This window comes from Fistularia commersonii, chromosome 13 (genome assembly GCF_037954325.1).
Source record: "Fistularia commersonii isolate RoL2024-O1a breed Wild chromosome 13, RoL_Fcom_v1.0, whole genome shotgun sequence".
Lineage (NCBI taxonomy): Eukaryota > Metazoa > Chordata > Actinopteri > Syngnathiformes > Fistulariidae > Fistularia > Fistularia commersonii.
In genome coordinates this window covers 4,140,269-4,156,639 of record NC_141296.1, presented here as the reverse complement: position 1 = coordinate 4,156,639, position 16,371 = coordinate 4,140,269, and the positions used below count along the sequence as shown (strand labels likewise).

General features: G+C 40.8%; 2 protein-coding genes across 4 annotated transcripts in view; one reads left to right on the top strand and one right to left on the bottom strand.

The window, feature by feature from the left end:
- The window catches only part of dock2 (dedicator of cytokinesis 2), a 130,241-nt gene that overhangs the window by 62,418 nt on the left and 51,452 nt on the right, over window positions 1-16,371 (top strand). For all 3 annotated transcript variants that reach the window (XM_086157748.1, XM_086157745.1, XM_086157747.1), the window contains one exon: window positions 148-243. In XM_086157748.1, the coding sequence (XP_086013874.1) occupies window positions 148-243 (96 nt within the window). The remainder of the gene's footprint in view (window positions 1-147; window positions 244-16,371) is intronic.
- insyn2b (inhibitory synaptic factor family member 2B) lies at window positions 2,040-15,586 on the bottom strand. Its single transcript, XM_086157749.1, has 3 exons — window positions 13,871-15,586; window positions 10,384-10,458; window positions 2,040-2,348 (listed from the first exon to the last, which is right to left on the bottom strand). Exons 1-3 carry the CDS (start codon window positions 15,445-15,447, stop codon window positions 2,165-2,167), a joined length of 1,836 nt encoding a protein of 611 aa, XP_086013875.1. The 5' UTR covers window positions 15,448-15,586; the 3' UTR covers window positions 2,040-2,164.

The following is a 16,371-nucleotide window of genomic DNA, read 5'->3' as shown; positions in this document are numbered from 1 at the left end:
AGATGAAAAAAGTTGAATTTGATTTTATTTCACGGTGTTCTGATGCAACACGCACTAAAAAAAAAGTCAATTCCAGCTTGAGGTTTTTAGGCGAAAAGTGCTTTTATTTTTCTCCACTTTATTTATTTCTCACTCTTTCCCCATCAGGAAGACACATTTCAACATATCCAGGATATTGTGGTGTCTTTACTGAGGATCATCAACCGGACCGTCATCACCATGGGTCGAGAACACGCCCTCATCGTAAGTACTCCGGAGTACTTCCGAGTTGTACTTTGTGTTGCACTGCCATTACGAAGTATTATTATTTCATTGAAAACGCGAGGAAGAACAAAAACAAAAACCCAAGTTTGGCGTTTCGACTGAATGCAAAACGCGACACGGTTACGTCAACAGCAGAGTGGTTTATTCAAAATATACATTTTTTTTTTTTCAAATTGTTCAAGAGAGGAGGAGCAGAACATTTTGGGAGCTCACATAACATTTGCAGGAGAACTTATAAAAAAAAAAATGCAGGGAGAGACTTTTTGAGATGTATTCGTTAATTAGAAAGTGTCATCCAGGATTCCAATTGTGGCAACTTGTCAGCTAAAAGCAGCAGAAATAGGCCCTTGTGAGATTAGCGGTTTACATTTTCAACAGCTTTGAGCTTTTGCAGATGGTGCAAATGTGTGTGTGTGTGTGTGTGTGTGTGTGTGTGTGTGTGTGTGTGTGTGTGAATGAGCGCTGTTTACAACAGGGAAAGACCAATACAGTATTTTTTTGACAGATCACCGTTACATAACGTTAATACAGCTTGTTTGAAAACACAGAGTTTTAGTTGTCAATTGTCAGATGATTTTTACAAAGACAAATGTGTCGGTTAAATATTCATTTCGTGCTCAATGGTGCCTGATGCTTTTGGAATGGCAAGATGTAATCATATTTTATTATGGGTTTTTTTTTTGATTAACCAGCCAACTGCATGACCTGAATGACGCTACAGGTTTCACCTCGGTTTTTATCTTATTTTACTGCCCGAGTTCAATTTGGGAAAAAAGAAATATTAACTCGATTTATAATATGTCAACTGACGCTGGGTTTGTGACAGTTTCATGTTTCTGATGTCAACTACACTATCGTACAGCGTTAAGAAGGGAAAAAAATGAATATATTGATAGCTTGTGTCACTATAACGCTGCCTTTTAAAAAAAAAAATCAGATTTGACCCATAATGACATTTACATGAAGACCAATGACGAGTTTTGTACGCGCGGATATATTTGCATCCGCGCGTTTCGGCAAATCCGATGCACGGCCTGTCTATGTCCGGGATGGATTTTTATGCATACGTCCTAATCCAGGCGTGAAGATTAATCTTACGCATTTTCCATTTTGGGATGGTAATAAACGACACGGTCACTTCTGACAGAAATTTTAATAATCTGACACAAGCCGTCAGCCACCCATACATATATTCTTACAACAATCGTCACTCGTGATGTCCGCGAGCTGTGAAATTCCCCCTTGCAAAGAAGCCCGGGGACACAATCTTCCTATAACTTTGATAAATCCCAAATCATTCAGATGCCACTGTTTATAGCAGCAATATTGATACAAATGTAGAATTAAGATACATCTTTATTTGGTGGCGTGAAGCTATTTGGGCATAAACCCGCTTATGAAGCCGTTGATCTGTGTGGTCGCCACTCAACCAACTGGCAGAGAGTATACAATGCTTTATCTTTTCTTATTTTTTTCATATAATTATGATGGAGGATCTTCGATCTCAATCCAATTTTAATCTCAGTTAGAATTTTAATCACTAATTAATAAATGAAATCGATCTTTGACTCAATTTAGGAAGAAGGTTCCCGTCTTTTCTGCCCAGTCCTCCCTTGTGATTTTTTTTTTAATTTATTTAATGATGTATTGCTAAAGTTGCTACAAAATAAGTAAATGATAAAAATTATTGATTATTTAATTAAATTTACGATTTGGAAAAAAAAAAAAAAAGAAAAAAGAATTGGACGACCAGAAAATACCACAATTCTTGTAACGCTGAATAAATCCGGCACAGACGCTGTATCAAAGAGAATTGACAGGTTAATTCAAAATCAATATTTTCATTTGCTGTCCAATGTGGCTGCTTTTTTTTTTTTTTTTAAAAAAAAAAAAGGAAAAATTACAGCCACCAGAAACACTTCTTGCGTAGTTTCTTGACCCGTGCCTTGGTGCTGGGGCGCGTGGACTGGGGAGTGGCTGATATGGGCTTAGTCAAAGCAGGTGCAGGCACGTCATACTCGCCCTCCAGGGCCTCCATAACGCCTCGGAATCGCCCCTCTTGCTGACGAAAGTCATGCTCCACGCTTGGGCCGGAAAAAGATAGAGCGGGTTAGTAAGAGAGAATTGTCTGTCTCATAAACTTGCATTTAATTTACACAGGTAATTGAGAAAAAATGGTATGAGTGGTAGATCTGGTGGTCCTTGAGGAAAATGCCGGCATCCTGCTGTGAAAGAGCTTGAAAAAGGGAAAAAAAACCAAAAAAAAACGTATATTTGCTGCCCATGTAGGCCGACTCAATAGAGGTTTTAAAAAAATCTTCACACTGAAAGTTTTCCAAAAATAAAGAAAAATTTTTTTTACTTTATTTCTTTAAAATAATATTAATATTAAATATTATGAACCGTATTATCAATATTAATATAAATAATATAAAACATTAGCAATAATATTAAATATCAACAATAATATTAATATGAATAACAATATTAAATAATATTAAATGACTGATGTAAGCAAATGTAATGTGAAATCAATGTAACAACTTCTTAATGTTAAATGTATTACTCATTCAAATCTGAAATGTAACATATGCACCTCCTGAACATTTAGGGATCATTTGTATTTCTCAGTTTGACTTGTTGAAAATCACATTTATGTGGATACACTGCAATCTAATAGCTGGTTGCCGTCACTTCTCACTGCTCGTGTTTGATTTATTTATTTTAGAGCTTTTCAGATGTTCTTGCCGGCCACATAAAATGACGTGGCGGGCCTTGTTTGGCACGCAGGCCTTGAGTTTGACACCTGCGCTTTAGGAAGTGATACGTATGCACTCTGGAAGATTTTGTTGTCATGCAATATCATTTATTTGAATAGAGATTTGAAAAATATCTGCAACAGAACAAAAATAAGGAAAATTTATTTAAGATATATTAAAAAAAATGTATTCTTGCGTGACCGTTGGAGCAAACATAAGCTCTCCCTCAGATGCTTACCAGATATATACGTTAACAAACGTGTTATCGTGGCACCATTTTAAAGGGAAAGATCGTGCGATTAATTCCCTCCTTTTTTTTGTTAGATAACATTATGACATTATCTTCACCATTTTTTCGAGACCAGAGTCTAGAAACTGATTTTTTTCACACATGTACCGATATATATTTTTACATACCTTTAACTTTATTTTTATTTCTTTCTTTAAATCTTTACCGTTCCTCTTATTTTTTTTGTTATTCGCCATTTTATTCTGTATTTAAAGATCATTTATTTTACATATTGTACAAAAAAAACCACAAAAAAAAAGGAATGATTTTTTTTTTTTTTGCACCTTTTGTTAGATTTGTCATATTCATATTTTAAGATATGGAAAAATATCACAATCAGAATATTTTATTGATATTATTGTAGCAGCTTTTTTAAAGGGAATGATCACGTGATTGATTCCCTCTTTTTTTTTTGTTGTTACATATATCATGTCATTTTAACATTTTTAACATTATAGCATTATCGTCACCGTTTTTCGAGAACAGACCCTAGAAACCTTTTTCTTTCACATATGTACAGATATATGCTTTAACATACCCTTAACTTTATTTTTATTTGTTTCTTTCAATCTTTACTGTTCCTATTATTTCATTTTTGTTATTCGCTATTTTATTCTTTATTTAAAGATCATTTATTTTACATAGAGTACAAAAAAACACAAAGAAGGAATGATCATGTGATTGATTTTTTTGCGCCTCTTGTTAGATATGTCATATTCACATTTTAAGATATGGAAAGATATCAAAATCAAAATATATTTTATTGATATAATTGTGGCTGCATTTTAAAGGGAATAATCATGTGATTGATTCCCTCTTTTCTTTTTTTTTTTTTAATTTGATATATCATGTCATTTTGACATCATATCATCATAACATTATCTTCACCATTTTTCTAGACAAGACCCAAGATCCTTTTTTTTTTTACTGTCACCCTATCAGAGATGCTGTTGTTCCATGAGGAGGAGAAATCATATTTCAGCACGCACGTTTCATTTCTACAGTGCGAATTCACAATTTTCGTGAGGGAGACGAGAGGAGTGGGGAGAGAAATGCAGAAGGTGCTGAAAAGGAGAGGAGAGGGGAGATGTTTTTTGCAAAATGGAGGCGCTAAAGGAAGGTGTAAAGGTGACGCGTTCTTTGCTCAGGCGATGAGTTCAAAAGAGACCCTTTCGGCTTTCTTTTTCCGACGCTCCTCTCATCTCTCCTCCATCTCTCATCAATCCGTGCACTTTTCTTTTTCCCCTCACCCGTCTGAAGTGTCCACCGCTGGCGGTCGCGGCGTTCACGTTGTCGTTCACTTTGAGTTTCTCTCTCGTTTTAACACATGTTTTGTTTAACCGGTTGAATGTTTTCATGCCCGAAAAACTGTGTGTGAAGATTTCAGTGGGCAGGGCGGGTTTTATTATTTTTTTTATTGACATCCAATATTTACTGCTCAAAAAAAATAAAGGCAACACTGAAACAACACAATGTAACTCCAAGTCAACATTTTGACTTGTTTTAAGGACATTACATCAAATTTGGATCGGCCTATCCTGTGTTTTTCCACTTTAATTTTGGAGTGTGACTCCAAATGCAGAACTCCATGGGTTAAAAACATTTGATTTCCATTGATCATTTTTGTGCAAAGTATTTAATGAAAATATTTCATTCATTCAGATCTTGGATGTGTTATTTTAGTGTTCCCTTTATTTTCTGGAGCAGTGTACATGTGCATCCTCTGCAAAAAAAAAAAAAAAAAGTCCACATCCCAGTGGGGGGGCAGGATTGTGCAGAGATAAAAGAGAAGCAGAAATAAAGTTTTTAGAGAGGCTCTTTTTTTTTTACCCTCCTTTTTTTTATGTAGAAAGGGTGAGATTGTGAAAGAAAGAAGGAGGTAAAAGCGGAGGATGTGTCTCGGAGGGGAAGAATGTGAGGAAGGTCTGCTCCCTTGGAGAGAAAAAGCAGCGTCGGAGGGAGAAAATGGACGCGACGGCGTAAAAAGCTCCGAGGTTCTCGGAGATGACACCATGAATAAATGATGAACAAGATGTCTGCACACGCTCACAAAACAAACCTCAAGGAGAGGTTCCCCGCGTCACATATTTAGTCAACATTTAGTCCGCATTTGTAGAATACTCTCTTTTATCAGGTTTTCTTTATTTTTTTCCATCACATCGCTTTCAACCCCCCCCCTACCTGTTCACTCTTTTGAAAAAGTTGTGTTCTCTCTACTTTGTTATTGTTTGTAGACCTGCGTTTTTTTTTCCCTACCAGCTGTCGCATTTGTCGCATTTGTCAACGCGCTTTGGAGACTTGTAGGTTTTTGTTAGTTGTCTATTTGTCATGCAAATAATGCAAATAGTTTCGTAATGAAGAGACGCTTAAGATCATATATGCTGCATGTAAATGGTATATGCTTTTAGACTTGACACCGAAATACAGCTCTTTTAAAATCACAATAAAAATCCAGAAGGGGGATATCACGGGGTTGGTCCCCCCTCCTTTTGCAGAGTTCAGTTTTTGGCTTGATTTACAACAATCCGGCTGACACTCGGAATTGCACTCGGTGATGTAAAGCTTTCACGCGGCTGCAGGCCATGAAAACCTATTCCATTAAGCGCCCGACTCCCAGCGTTTGCGCTGATGTTAATGCCAGATGATGTTTGAAATGCTGCAGCGAGTGAGACAAGAGAGCACTGGCGACTCCCCCCCCCACACACACACTATCTGCCTCGGTACTCTTAAAAAATGCCTCCCCGGATTGAATCGATTAGTCCTTATTCCCGCCCCTCCTGCGTATTTGCTCATCCGCTTATAAACAAAAACACGAGATCAGAAGATATCATAGTGTTTTCTTGGTGGAGATACCTACTCGCACCATGCTGTCCCATCACAAGTCTGTTATTCATGGTACAACTGTAAGCCAATAATGGCGAGGAGCAGAACATGAGCGAGCGCTCGACGTTAAACTTGTTTGATTGATTGTTTTTGTTTTTTTTTTCATGTGAAATATTATCAATGACAGCATGAAATCCAGCAAGATGCAGAAATGGTTGGCCTTTACAGGGGTGAAGACCGCTACGCCTTGTCGAATCTTGTCACGGCAATTGGACTTTAAGACGACTCGCCTCACAACAAGCCACCTCAGCTTGGACGACTTCGACCAACTTTTGGACAACGTAGTCCAACTATTGGACGACACCATTCCAGTGTAGAACAAGCCACCGCCACTCCGGTGGAGACCCAAACCAAGAATACGATGAAAATCCCCCACTATACAGCTGAAAATGGTTGTCCGAGAAGCCTCCCCAGAGTGTGACTGTTGGGGTTGGGTGTTGGTTGACCAGCCATCTCAAATTGTTCCAACACTTGGACAATGATATTCTATTGTAGAATAAGCCACCACAGCTTGGACAACTTCAATTAACTCTTGGACAATGTAGTCCAACAACCGGACAACACCAATCCATCCCAGAACAAGCCACCGCCGCTCCGGTGGAGACCCAAACCAAGAGTACGATGAAAATCCCACAGCTGAAAATGGTTGTCCTTTACAGGGGTGAAAGTTGGACTTTAAGGCTCACCTCTCGTCCGAGAAGCCTCCCCAGAGTGCAACTGTTGGGGTCGGGTGTTGGTTGACCAGCCATCTCAAATTGTTCCAACACTTAGAAAACGTTATTCCATTGTAGAACAAGCCACCTCAGCTTGGACAACTTTGATCAACTCTAGGACAGCTTGGACCAACTCCTGGACAATGTAGTCCAACAACTGGACAACACCAATCCGTCCTAGAACAAGCCTGCGCTGCTCCGGTGGAGATACAAACCAAGAAGACGATGAAAATCCCCCACTGAACAACTGAAAATGGTTGGCCTTTACAGGGGTGAAAACCACGATACATTACCGAATCTTGTCATGGCAATTGGACTTTAAGACGTCTCGCCTCTGGTCCGAGAAGCCTCCCCGGAGTGTGAATGTTGGGGTCAGGTGTTGGTTGACCAGCCTTCTCAAATTGTTCCAACACTTGGACAATGCAATTCTATTGTAGAACAAGCCACCTCAGCTTGGACAACTTCGACCAACTCTTGGACAACGTAGTCCAACAATTGGACAACAACATTCCATTGTAGAACAAGCCAGCACCGCTCCGGTGGAGACCCAAACCAAGAATACGATGAAAATCCCCAACTGTACAACTGAAAAAAGCCTCTTGAATGAGAGGTGAAACATTAAGTTGTCTTGACAAGCTCCAATAAGGATTAACTGTCACCTGGTTGACTAATAACTGTCACGGACACTGGCTATCTCTTGTTTGTTGGGGAAAAGTCAGACACCCAAACCTTGAGGTTACAAGATGCCAAATATTGGTACGGCATTTGAATTGACTCAAATCTTTGTCGCAGAGGAGCTACTTTTATATTCTTGTTTTCTGAGGAAGGGAATTTCTGTGGATTTCACACTATCTCGGTCTCCAACATAGCACAGAAAAACATTTTTATTTCCAGCAGGCTAACTCAGGCTTGGTTCAGCTTTGCCATGTTAGTGTGCGCCCAGCTCATTTATAGAAAGGGAGACTATTTTTCTCCCAATATACACTGGATTCCCTGGCATTTATGCAGCTTTTTCCACGCTGGCTCAGGTCAACCTGGAACAGAAAGCTCGCAGTTCCATCCCCGGGCTCCCCCCCTAGCCCATCGAAGTATTATTGGGCGAGATACCGAACTGCTCCCTGGGTGGTAGTTAGGGGTTTGCCCGCTACTCACGGTTTATCTACAATGGGTAAAAATGCAGAGAACAATCCCAAAAACAATCTCAATATACCCCCAAGGTATAATTTGGGTTACTGTTGACCCCCACTTTTTGCCGTAGTTACACTCCAAAAGTGAATTTCAGCGAAGTAGAGACATGATAATTTTGATGATAATTTCAAATATATCAACAAACCTCACTCAACCCTTTACGAACCTCCCGCAAACTGTTATCAAGCCACCATAGACTGTATTGCGCTTGTAGAGTACACTGAGATCAGCTGGTTCGCTCCATGAACCAATCAACACGAGGAATGGAACGACACGCTAAACCAGCCAATAGCAAGCCGAGTACGGATCTACTTCGCCAATGTTATTCCATATGAGATCTGGCGTGGGTACAATGATCGGAGCGAGAGTTCGCGCGCTGTGCTGGTTATCCACGTTTAGCAAAGGAGATCTCGTATTTTATTTATTTTTTATATGAATTTTAGTCTAATTTTACAGTTATCTTCTTCTGAGGCTGGAGTATGGCAGTTCGTCAGGAAAAAAAAAATTAAATACTGCGAAAAAAACGCTTAAGATTGATAAATCACGAGAACCGAATTGCAAAAAAGATCCCCAAAGTGGCGAGGGTCCGCTGGGTATCTTACATTCTAACTGATTGTAGAGTATTTTCTGTCTGTATCGTGGTTTCATTGAATACTTTCATTGAGTCGAGCTTTTGAGCGGAAAGTTAGAAAATGCATTTCAACCATCCGGCGTTTGTACGTACCTTTATCTTGCTGTGACTTGCTAAAGCCGCGGGAGTGAAACAGAGAGGCTGTCAAAAGTTCTTTGCCCGCTTTGTTTCTCATCGTAGAGATTAATTAGGACTGACAATTGCAAAACATCTTCAGGCAGCCAGCCAACATCAAAACCTCCCTTTTTTCATGACAAATCAGGAGGATGGATGTTTCAGTCCCACGCATAATTCACCCTCCACTTGTGTGACTTTTTTTTTCCCCAGCATCCTCCGAAGGAGTTGATAAGGACGTTGTCGGACAATCATAAATATTAGCTTTCCGATTTTGCTCTTGTTCGTGTTTGTCATGCTGCCACGTGTTCAGTCGTTTTTTGTTTTTTTTTGTGGTATATGAAAAGAAGCATCAGTCACTGGTAAATCACAAAGCGCTGTGTCAACTACATTTGTGTGTTTGCACACAATGCACATATTTGTGCAACCTTGTTTGCACAAACTGACACTCTCTCCCTTTGTTTTGTCTAAGCAGCACATCCGTAAACATAACGCTGCATTTGTAAGTGCAGGAAAAATGGAGCAGAAAATTAGAATCGCTAAGGGGGGGGGCCTTAGCGCCTCATACTGTATGAAGTAATCTAATCTTATATTAGATTTGATGGATATTATTGATACAGATTGTGTCCTTTTTTTCATTAGTTACTTAGCTTCAAAGATGCAACTACATATTTTCAACGCAGTGGTTCATCAGCTAAAAAAATTCCAAGGATGTTTCTTTTTTTCTCCTTGTTGTTTTTATCAATTCGCTTGGATGAAGTTCCCTGTTGGGCGAATAAACAGAGAGTGCAGGAGAGCATGAGTGGCTTGAACGATAGGGATGGAGAAGGACGTGGAGAAGAGATGAAGGAGAGGCAAGAGAGGCCTTGGAAGAAATCTAATATCAAATTAATTGTTGGTCCTTCAAGATAATGCATGAAAGCCATTTATCATGGAGAAATAATTGGTCATTTTGGATTATAACACTGATATTTCAGTACATATCCTCTTCTTTTATTCATTTATGTACCTGAATGAATTTGTACCTCTCAAATTGATTTTGTTATTAAATATGAAAATCCACTCTTATTTCAGAATTGCAATGCAGTGTTTGAAATAAGGGGAAAAAAAAGAGGATTGAGCATTATTGTTGTAATTATTTAGCTGTGAAATTAAGAAGGAAATGAGAGGATTAAACTATCCTGGTTCTTATCAGGTTGCAACAACGCAAGCAGCTGAAGATCTAAGAACACAGTTATTTATTTGGGGTACAGACTCAAGGCAAATCATTCAGCTGCTGAATTCATTTCCATGCTTTTAGGCACAGATAACCATAGTTTAGTGCAACGAATAAATTCTCATTCGTCACATCATTATGTTGTTTTCATTTCAATATTGATTAACTTGAAGATAAAGCTGTACTGGATATAATGAAATATATGAAAACAAGGAAAGAATGGGACAGGAGCGTCCTCCGCTATGCAAATCACAGTGGATCAACAGGGTTTATTTCAACAAAAAGACCGCTTGGTGGTTTATATAACACTATAGGCTCATCATTACCTGTAGATGATGCAAGCTGTCTTTTGGCAGGTGGAGCAGTTGTTAATGTCCTGACCGGTTCTGTATGAGCTCCGACTGCAGAAACAACAAACGTGAAAACATTTACACATCCTTAAAATAAATTTTGCAGAACCCACTTTTGGATGTCAGAGCTCGTAATAGCATTTTCCACTGGGGATGTCATTTTATCTATTTATTTTTTTTGTTCACATTGTGTCTTTCTAAACAAAAATAAAATTACTTTCATCGATGTCAAAGCAAAATTTTGGTTAGATTTTGTTGTTTTTTTTCACAGCCAGGCAGCCACGTCTGGGATCACATTCAAAAATAGATGATAAAATAAATCTACAATAACATATTTTTTTTGTATCATTTTGCTGTGTCACTCTGTGCGTGACAGGTGACAGGTGACAGCCAATCATGCGTTGCGATGATGTCATGCTACGCAGCCAATCACGGCATTGATAGTACTTGCGCACGTGCTCTGCCCGTACACGCTTTATAAGAACGATAACAAAGTGGCGGAGTCAAGTGACGCTAATGCTAACATGCTAAACCCTTTATCATGGCGAAACGAGCAGGCGGCGAAAAATGCGGCTCTTTTAAGTTGGAATGGCTGTCGGAATATGTGCAGATAGAAGAACAAGCGGTGAAACTGGGTGAGATTTGTTTTTCTTTTTCGAGTGAGAAAGGTCTGCTCTGCTAAACATGCAGCGAAGCTAAAGTAGTGAGCGAGTTTTCTGACGGAAAAATATGGACTAAATGGAAGTTATGATACCAGGTGTGGCCACAATGTGCACATCTAATGTAACTCAGGGAGGTTGTCTATATGCACAGACATAAGAAAAATTAGAGGGAACATTGATCAGCAGCCCTTTAAGTTGTGAAACGTGCATTTACACAGCCTCATAAAACAACACATGATGTATTTGAACTTAGATTTTGTCGCCATGGTGAACGTCCGCCCAACTTTCAAAGTGATGTTGCTCTGCTGCTGACTCAGCCCACTAAATTCTCTTATTTTTACAAATAACTATGACACACAATGGAATTTATCATATTATTTAGAGCCATGTTAAACAGGGGAGTGGAAAAAGAACGACCATTTCGTTGAAAAATGGGTAATTTTTCCCTAAGTTAGATTTGCCTCGCTGCTGCTGCTGCCAGGTGGTGTCAAGGGTTATTGCTCAAAATCAATGCAGCTTGTTCTCAGGTGTTTTTTCTCAGGCAGCGATAAGGCATAAAACTTTGTGGGATGTCTCATGAACACAATGTACCTCTAGATATTGCCTTAATATACCTCTCGGGAGAGTTTGCTTTCAGAGGACGTGTGAAAAAAGTCACAGATATCACATGACAATTGTTAAACGCAAACGGTCCGATCTAGCGAGTTCATATGTGGCGCCTTGTCGCAACCCTGATAATATCTAGTTCAGATCAACTTTGACACTGTGGTTAATTTTGTGTTACTGCCACCTTGTTGAACTTCGTAGTTGAAGAAGTAGTACATGCAAAGTCGTTTTTATTTACGACCTTGTGACTGGCACAATTTCCGCTTTTGTCAGAGATAACAACAGCGACAAAAGCAAGTATTCGCTTTGGGTGGGGGTTGGGGGGGATAACATAAGTAGCTGAGCAAAGCGGCAGCCTTTTAGCTCTGCCAACATTTTTATCACAGCGGCCCACTTAGAGTACTTTCATTTCTGGCACAGCATCAGATTCGCGCAGCCACCGTTGAATTCAGGGTCTCCTACTCTTGCTTTCTGTTTTCATGTCTATACCTATCTATCTCTCAGTTTCTCCCCCTTTCAGATTATACTTTTTTTGTCTCTGTTGGACTCTCGGCTACATACGTTACGCTCTTCACGGCTTCAACACGTGCAAGAATAAATATCCTCTTATGTTTGTGCACAGGCCTGCTAACTGAATTTATAAGCGTCGCTTCCATTGTGACATGGATTACTTCCATACGTTTTAACCCCGTGCAACAAAAAACGCTATTGTTAGCGGAATTGAGTTGATTTACATACATTCAAAAACAATTAAGGTGGAAAATCAGGTTAGGAGTGGGTTTCCAAGATCCTGGAAATCGTTGCTGTGAAACATACAAAGGACTTTAGGGGAGGGGAGTGACGAAACAGCTGAGGAGAAACATTTTTTTGCTATTAAGATGACGTTACTAAGAGCTGGAGGAAGATGTAATAGCAGGAAGCGATTGTGCAGGAAACAACGGAATGGCATCAAATACATGTCGGCATGGGGGAGTGACGGACAGGCTGTCCGAGGACAGGGAAGAGAAAGATCAGACGCCTCCAGGGGAAAGCAAGTGATGCATTGTGTTTAGTTTGCGCCATGTTTTGTATGTTAGGGTGTAGAATTTCGACGCAAAGGTGGAGCGACAAAATAAAGAAGAGAATTGAGGAAGGTTTCAACTGAGATGAAGGGAACACCAAGTGGGGTAAATAAAACAAAAAAAAAATCTTTTTGCACTTGGAAACAAAATAATCAGCTGAAGGCAAAGATATTCAAAGTGGATAAAGGCAAATTCAAGAATGTTGTAGTTTTACTTTGGATAAGGGAGCCAAAAAGGGAGGGTCTGCTTGATATCGGCAACACGATGCAAGATATCATAAATCCCATCAGCTCCGGATCAAACACACTTTACCAATTCTTCATGTCTGACATTTAAAATCTATCACATAGACTTAAGAGTCTGGTGCATAGAGCCATGTATGTATGTATATACATATATATATATATACATATATATATATATATATATATATATATATATATATATATATATATATATGTGTGTATATATATCTGTGTGTGTGTGTATTTGTGTATATATGTGTGTGTGTGTGAGTGTGTATATATGTATATATGTGTATTTATATATGTATGTGTGTGTGTGTGTGTGTAAATATATGTATATTAATATTTCCATATATATAGCTACATATGTTTGTGTGTGTGTGTGTGTGTGTGTGTGTGTGTGTGTGTGTGTGTATATATATATATATATATATATATATATATATATTTCTTTAAATCTTAGTCATGTTCTTTAGTGAGTATAAGAAGCCTCTGGGATGAGGACTGAAACGTCTTCAAGTGAAGAAATTAAGGTCCAGTTGTCACGGCAAGAAGATTTCAACAAAAATTCACCATGATCTGGATGACTGACAACTCCCTCAGACACTCAAACATGTTCTTTTTTTCAATCTCGAGCCTTTCCTTGACACCTCTCTCCTGTCTCACATTTTCTATCAGTCTATCTCACATTGTTGCTCTCTTCCCCGAGCAGCTGATTGTAACCACTTCACCTCATTCTTCCTTCACCTTCCGTTCCTTGTACCCGAAAGACCAGGAAACAACAGAGCGGCATCAAACCCATGTTATCATGTGTTTCGGTTGAATCCCGAAACGCATCCCCCCCCCCTTTTTTTCTCTCCGTTTATATCGTACAACTACATGTTCTCACCCCTCGCTGAGGGCCTTGCTCTTCTCCAGGTCTTGAATGACGTTGAGAAGCACCTTTATCTTCTCCTGATTGGAGAGTAGGTTTTCTTCCACGCTCTGCAGTTGCCTCTCCAACCCGCACGGCGCCTTCCTGGTCGGCCCGCCGAGCAATCCTGCCGGAGCTCCGTTACATTGTGCTTTCATATGAGTTTTACAAGGCAGGGTGTGGTCGTCCAAGGATTTGCTCTTCTGTTTTTTGTAGTCTTTGTGTTTGGTCTGTTTGGAGGCTGTATGCGCGGAGATGCCCGCGGCTTCCCGTTCGACGTCGCCGTGGACCGAACCGGCGGCGGGTTCGGGGCAAGACGATTCCGGAGAGGTTTTCGGAGGCGGAGTTGGTGCGGGGCTGCGCTTCGAGTCAGCCGGAAAGGAGGCGGCCGGCGGTTGGGCTTTGCCGCCGTCTGGTGAAAGCGGGTGTTTTTGTTCGTTCGCGTTTTGGCTGTCAATCAGCTCGTGTCGCTGTTTGTCTTTTGGCTGTTGTTCTGTAATCTCCGCAGTCGTCGTGCGCGTCGGGTTTGCGCGCACGTGACCTGTTGTGCCGCCTGTGCTCTCTACCTGTGTGTCTGTTGTTTGCGTGGCGGAGTCCTTGTAATGGGTAAAGTCCGCCGAATGCGGCCTCGCCTGCCGCGTTGAACATTTCGTCTTGTTCTGAGCGTGCGTTGTGTGGTTAGAGTGGGAACTGTGTGTTTTTGGTATAGTGTGTGACAGCTGTGGTATTTGCGTCGTCTTAACCGACGTGTTAACGGGTACCTTTTCCGTGTGCGTGTTTTTGGTGTAAGACTGCGAGTCCAGAGAAGCCTCTTTCTTCGACTGGCCGGCCGCCACAACGTGTTTCCGTCCAGGATTAGGTAACGTCTGGCTCGCCGTTATTTGCTGGGGAGCCCTCTTGCGACACGCGCCTGTGCACGGCGCGACCTGTGACCGTCGCCGTCCACACGTCCCACAGAGATGAAGGGGCGAAGTCATCATCCTGCAGGGCCTCGGCGGGGTGGCGTGAACGGTCGTAGAGATACTCCCCGTCTTCGACACGGTACGGTGGCCTTCCCCACGTAGGGACTGCACCCTTCTCCTCTCTTGAGCCGGTTCTTTGCCCTCGGTGGCTTCACTGCAAACGCCGCCCAACTCCTCGGAGGCTACCACGCTGCCGTTTGTATACCTCGCCGTCTTTTTACCCTTCGAGTCCCTCGGATTTGTCCGTAGAGTTTTGATTTGGCAGTAAATGCCGCTGCCTGACTCTTGCGACCCCATGTCATCCTGCGTCAGGGTGTTGATTTCATTCTGCGACGTCTCCTTGGATACCGTCAGGCTGTTACTGTCACTTCTAATAACTCCCTCAGTTTTGACCGTCGCCCTGCCTGCTTCCATTGCCGGGGGTCGTTGCGATTTGGTCGGTTTGCCACCGTGCCGTTTGATAGAAGGGAGAGTCCGTAGTCCAGGAGATGTCTGTACCCCAACGCTGCACAGTGGGCCCCATCGCCCCCCTGCAAGGGGTAACCCCAACGCAGGCACAGGATTGGTCGGGTCAGCCACCCTCCTGCCCATACTCCCCCGCAGGTTCGCTCAGCCCCCCGAGGAGCTGAAGGGGGCTGCAAGCAATGACATCAGCCACAGTCAGCAAATGAATATCCATTCGAAAGCACCCAGTTTGATGTTTTCGCTTCGTGAGGCAGTGCAGGACAGTTTGAGTGGAAAAGCCGCAGGCAGGAATTATCCAGTATGGACCTAAACTGCCGATGTCCTTCCGTTCATGACTTCCCTAATAGCAAAGTTTCCAAAGTTTCTTTCATTATTGAAGTGATGGTCCGCAGATGAGGTGGTGGCTGAATCCTCTTTGCAGTGCTGGATGACTACATGGAGAGACAAGAAAAGAATGAAGGGTATATATATGTACATATATATATGTACAGGACTGTCTCAGAAAATTTAAAGATTGTGTAAAAGTTCTTTATCTTCTGTAATGCAATCAAAAAAAAAACAAAAATTACTTTTTCATGATATTTTAATATTTTGAGAGGCTTTTTGAGTTTTCTTAAGATGTAAGCCATAATCAGATATTAGAAAAAACGTGCAATATTTCAGTTAATTTGTAATGAATCCGTTTTTGTAATTGCATTACAGAAGATAAAGAACTTTATCACAATATTCTAATTTTCTGAGACAGTCCTGTATATCTATATAAGAAACGGCACATAAATGGAAAAGGTTAACGAATGGCCAGTAAAAAGAGAGAGATATCAGTTTATATCAAAACATCAAACATGACAGAATACATACGCCGACCATCCTGATAAGACTGTCAAAACCTTGTTAGATCCTTTTTAGCGCAGCCTCTTATGTGACTTGCAGAGATAAAATCGCATAAGGTTGTTTCGTCTTGAAGGAACTGGAGCGACCACAGATAGATCAAGAATAATTGGGACTTTCTCTATAAAGCATAAAGTTGCAAGTTGGACACAAACCCTGAGA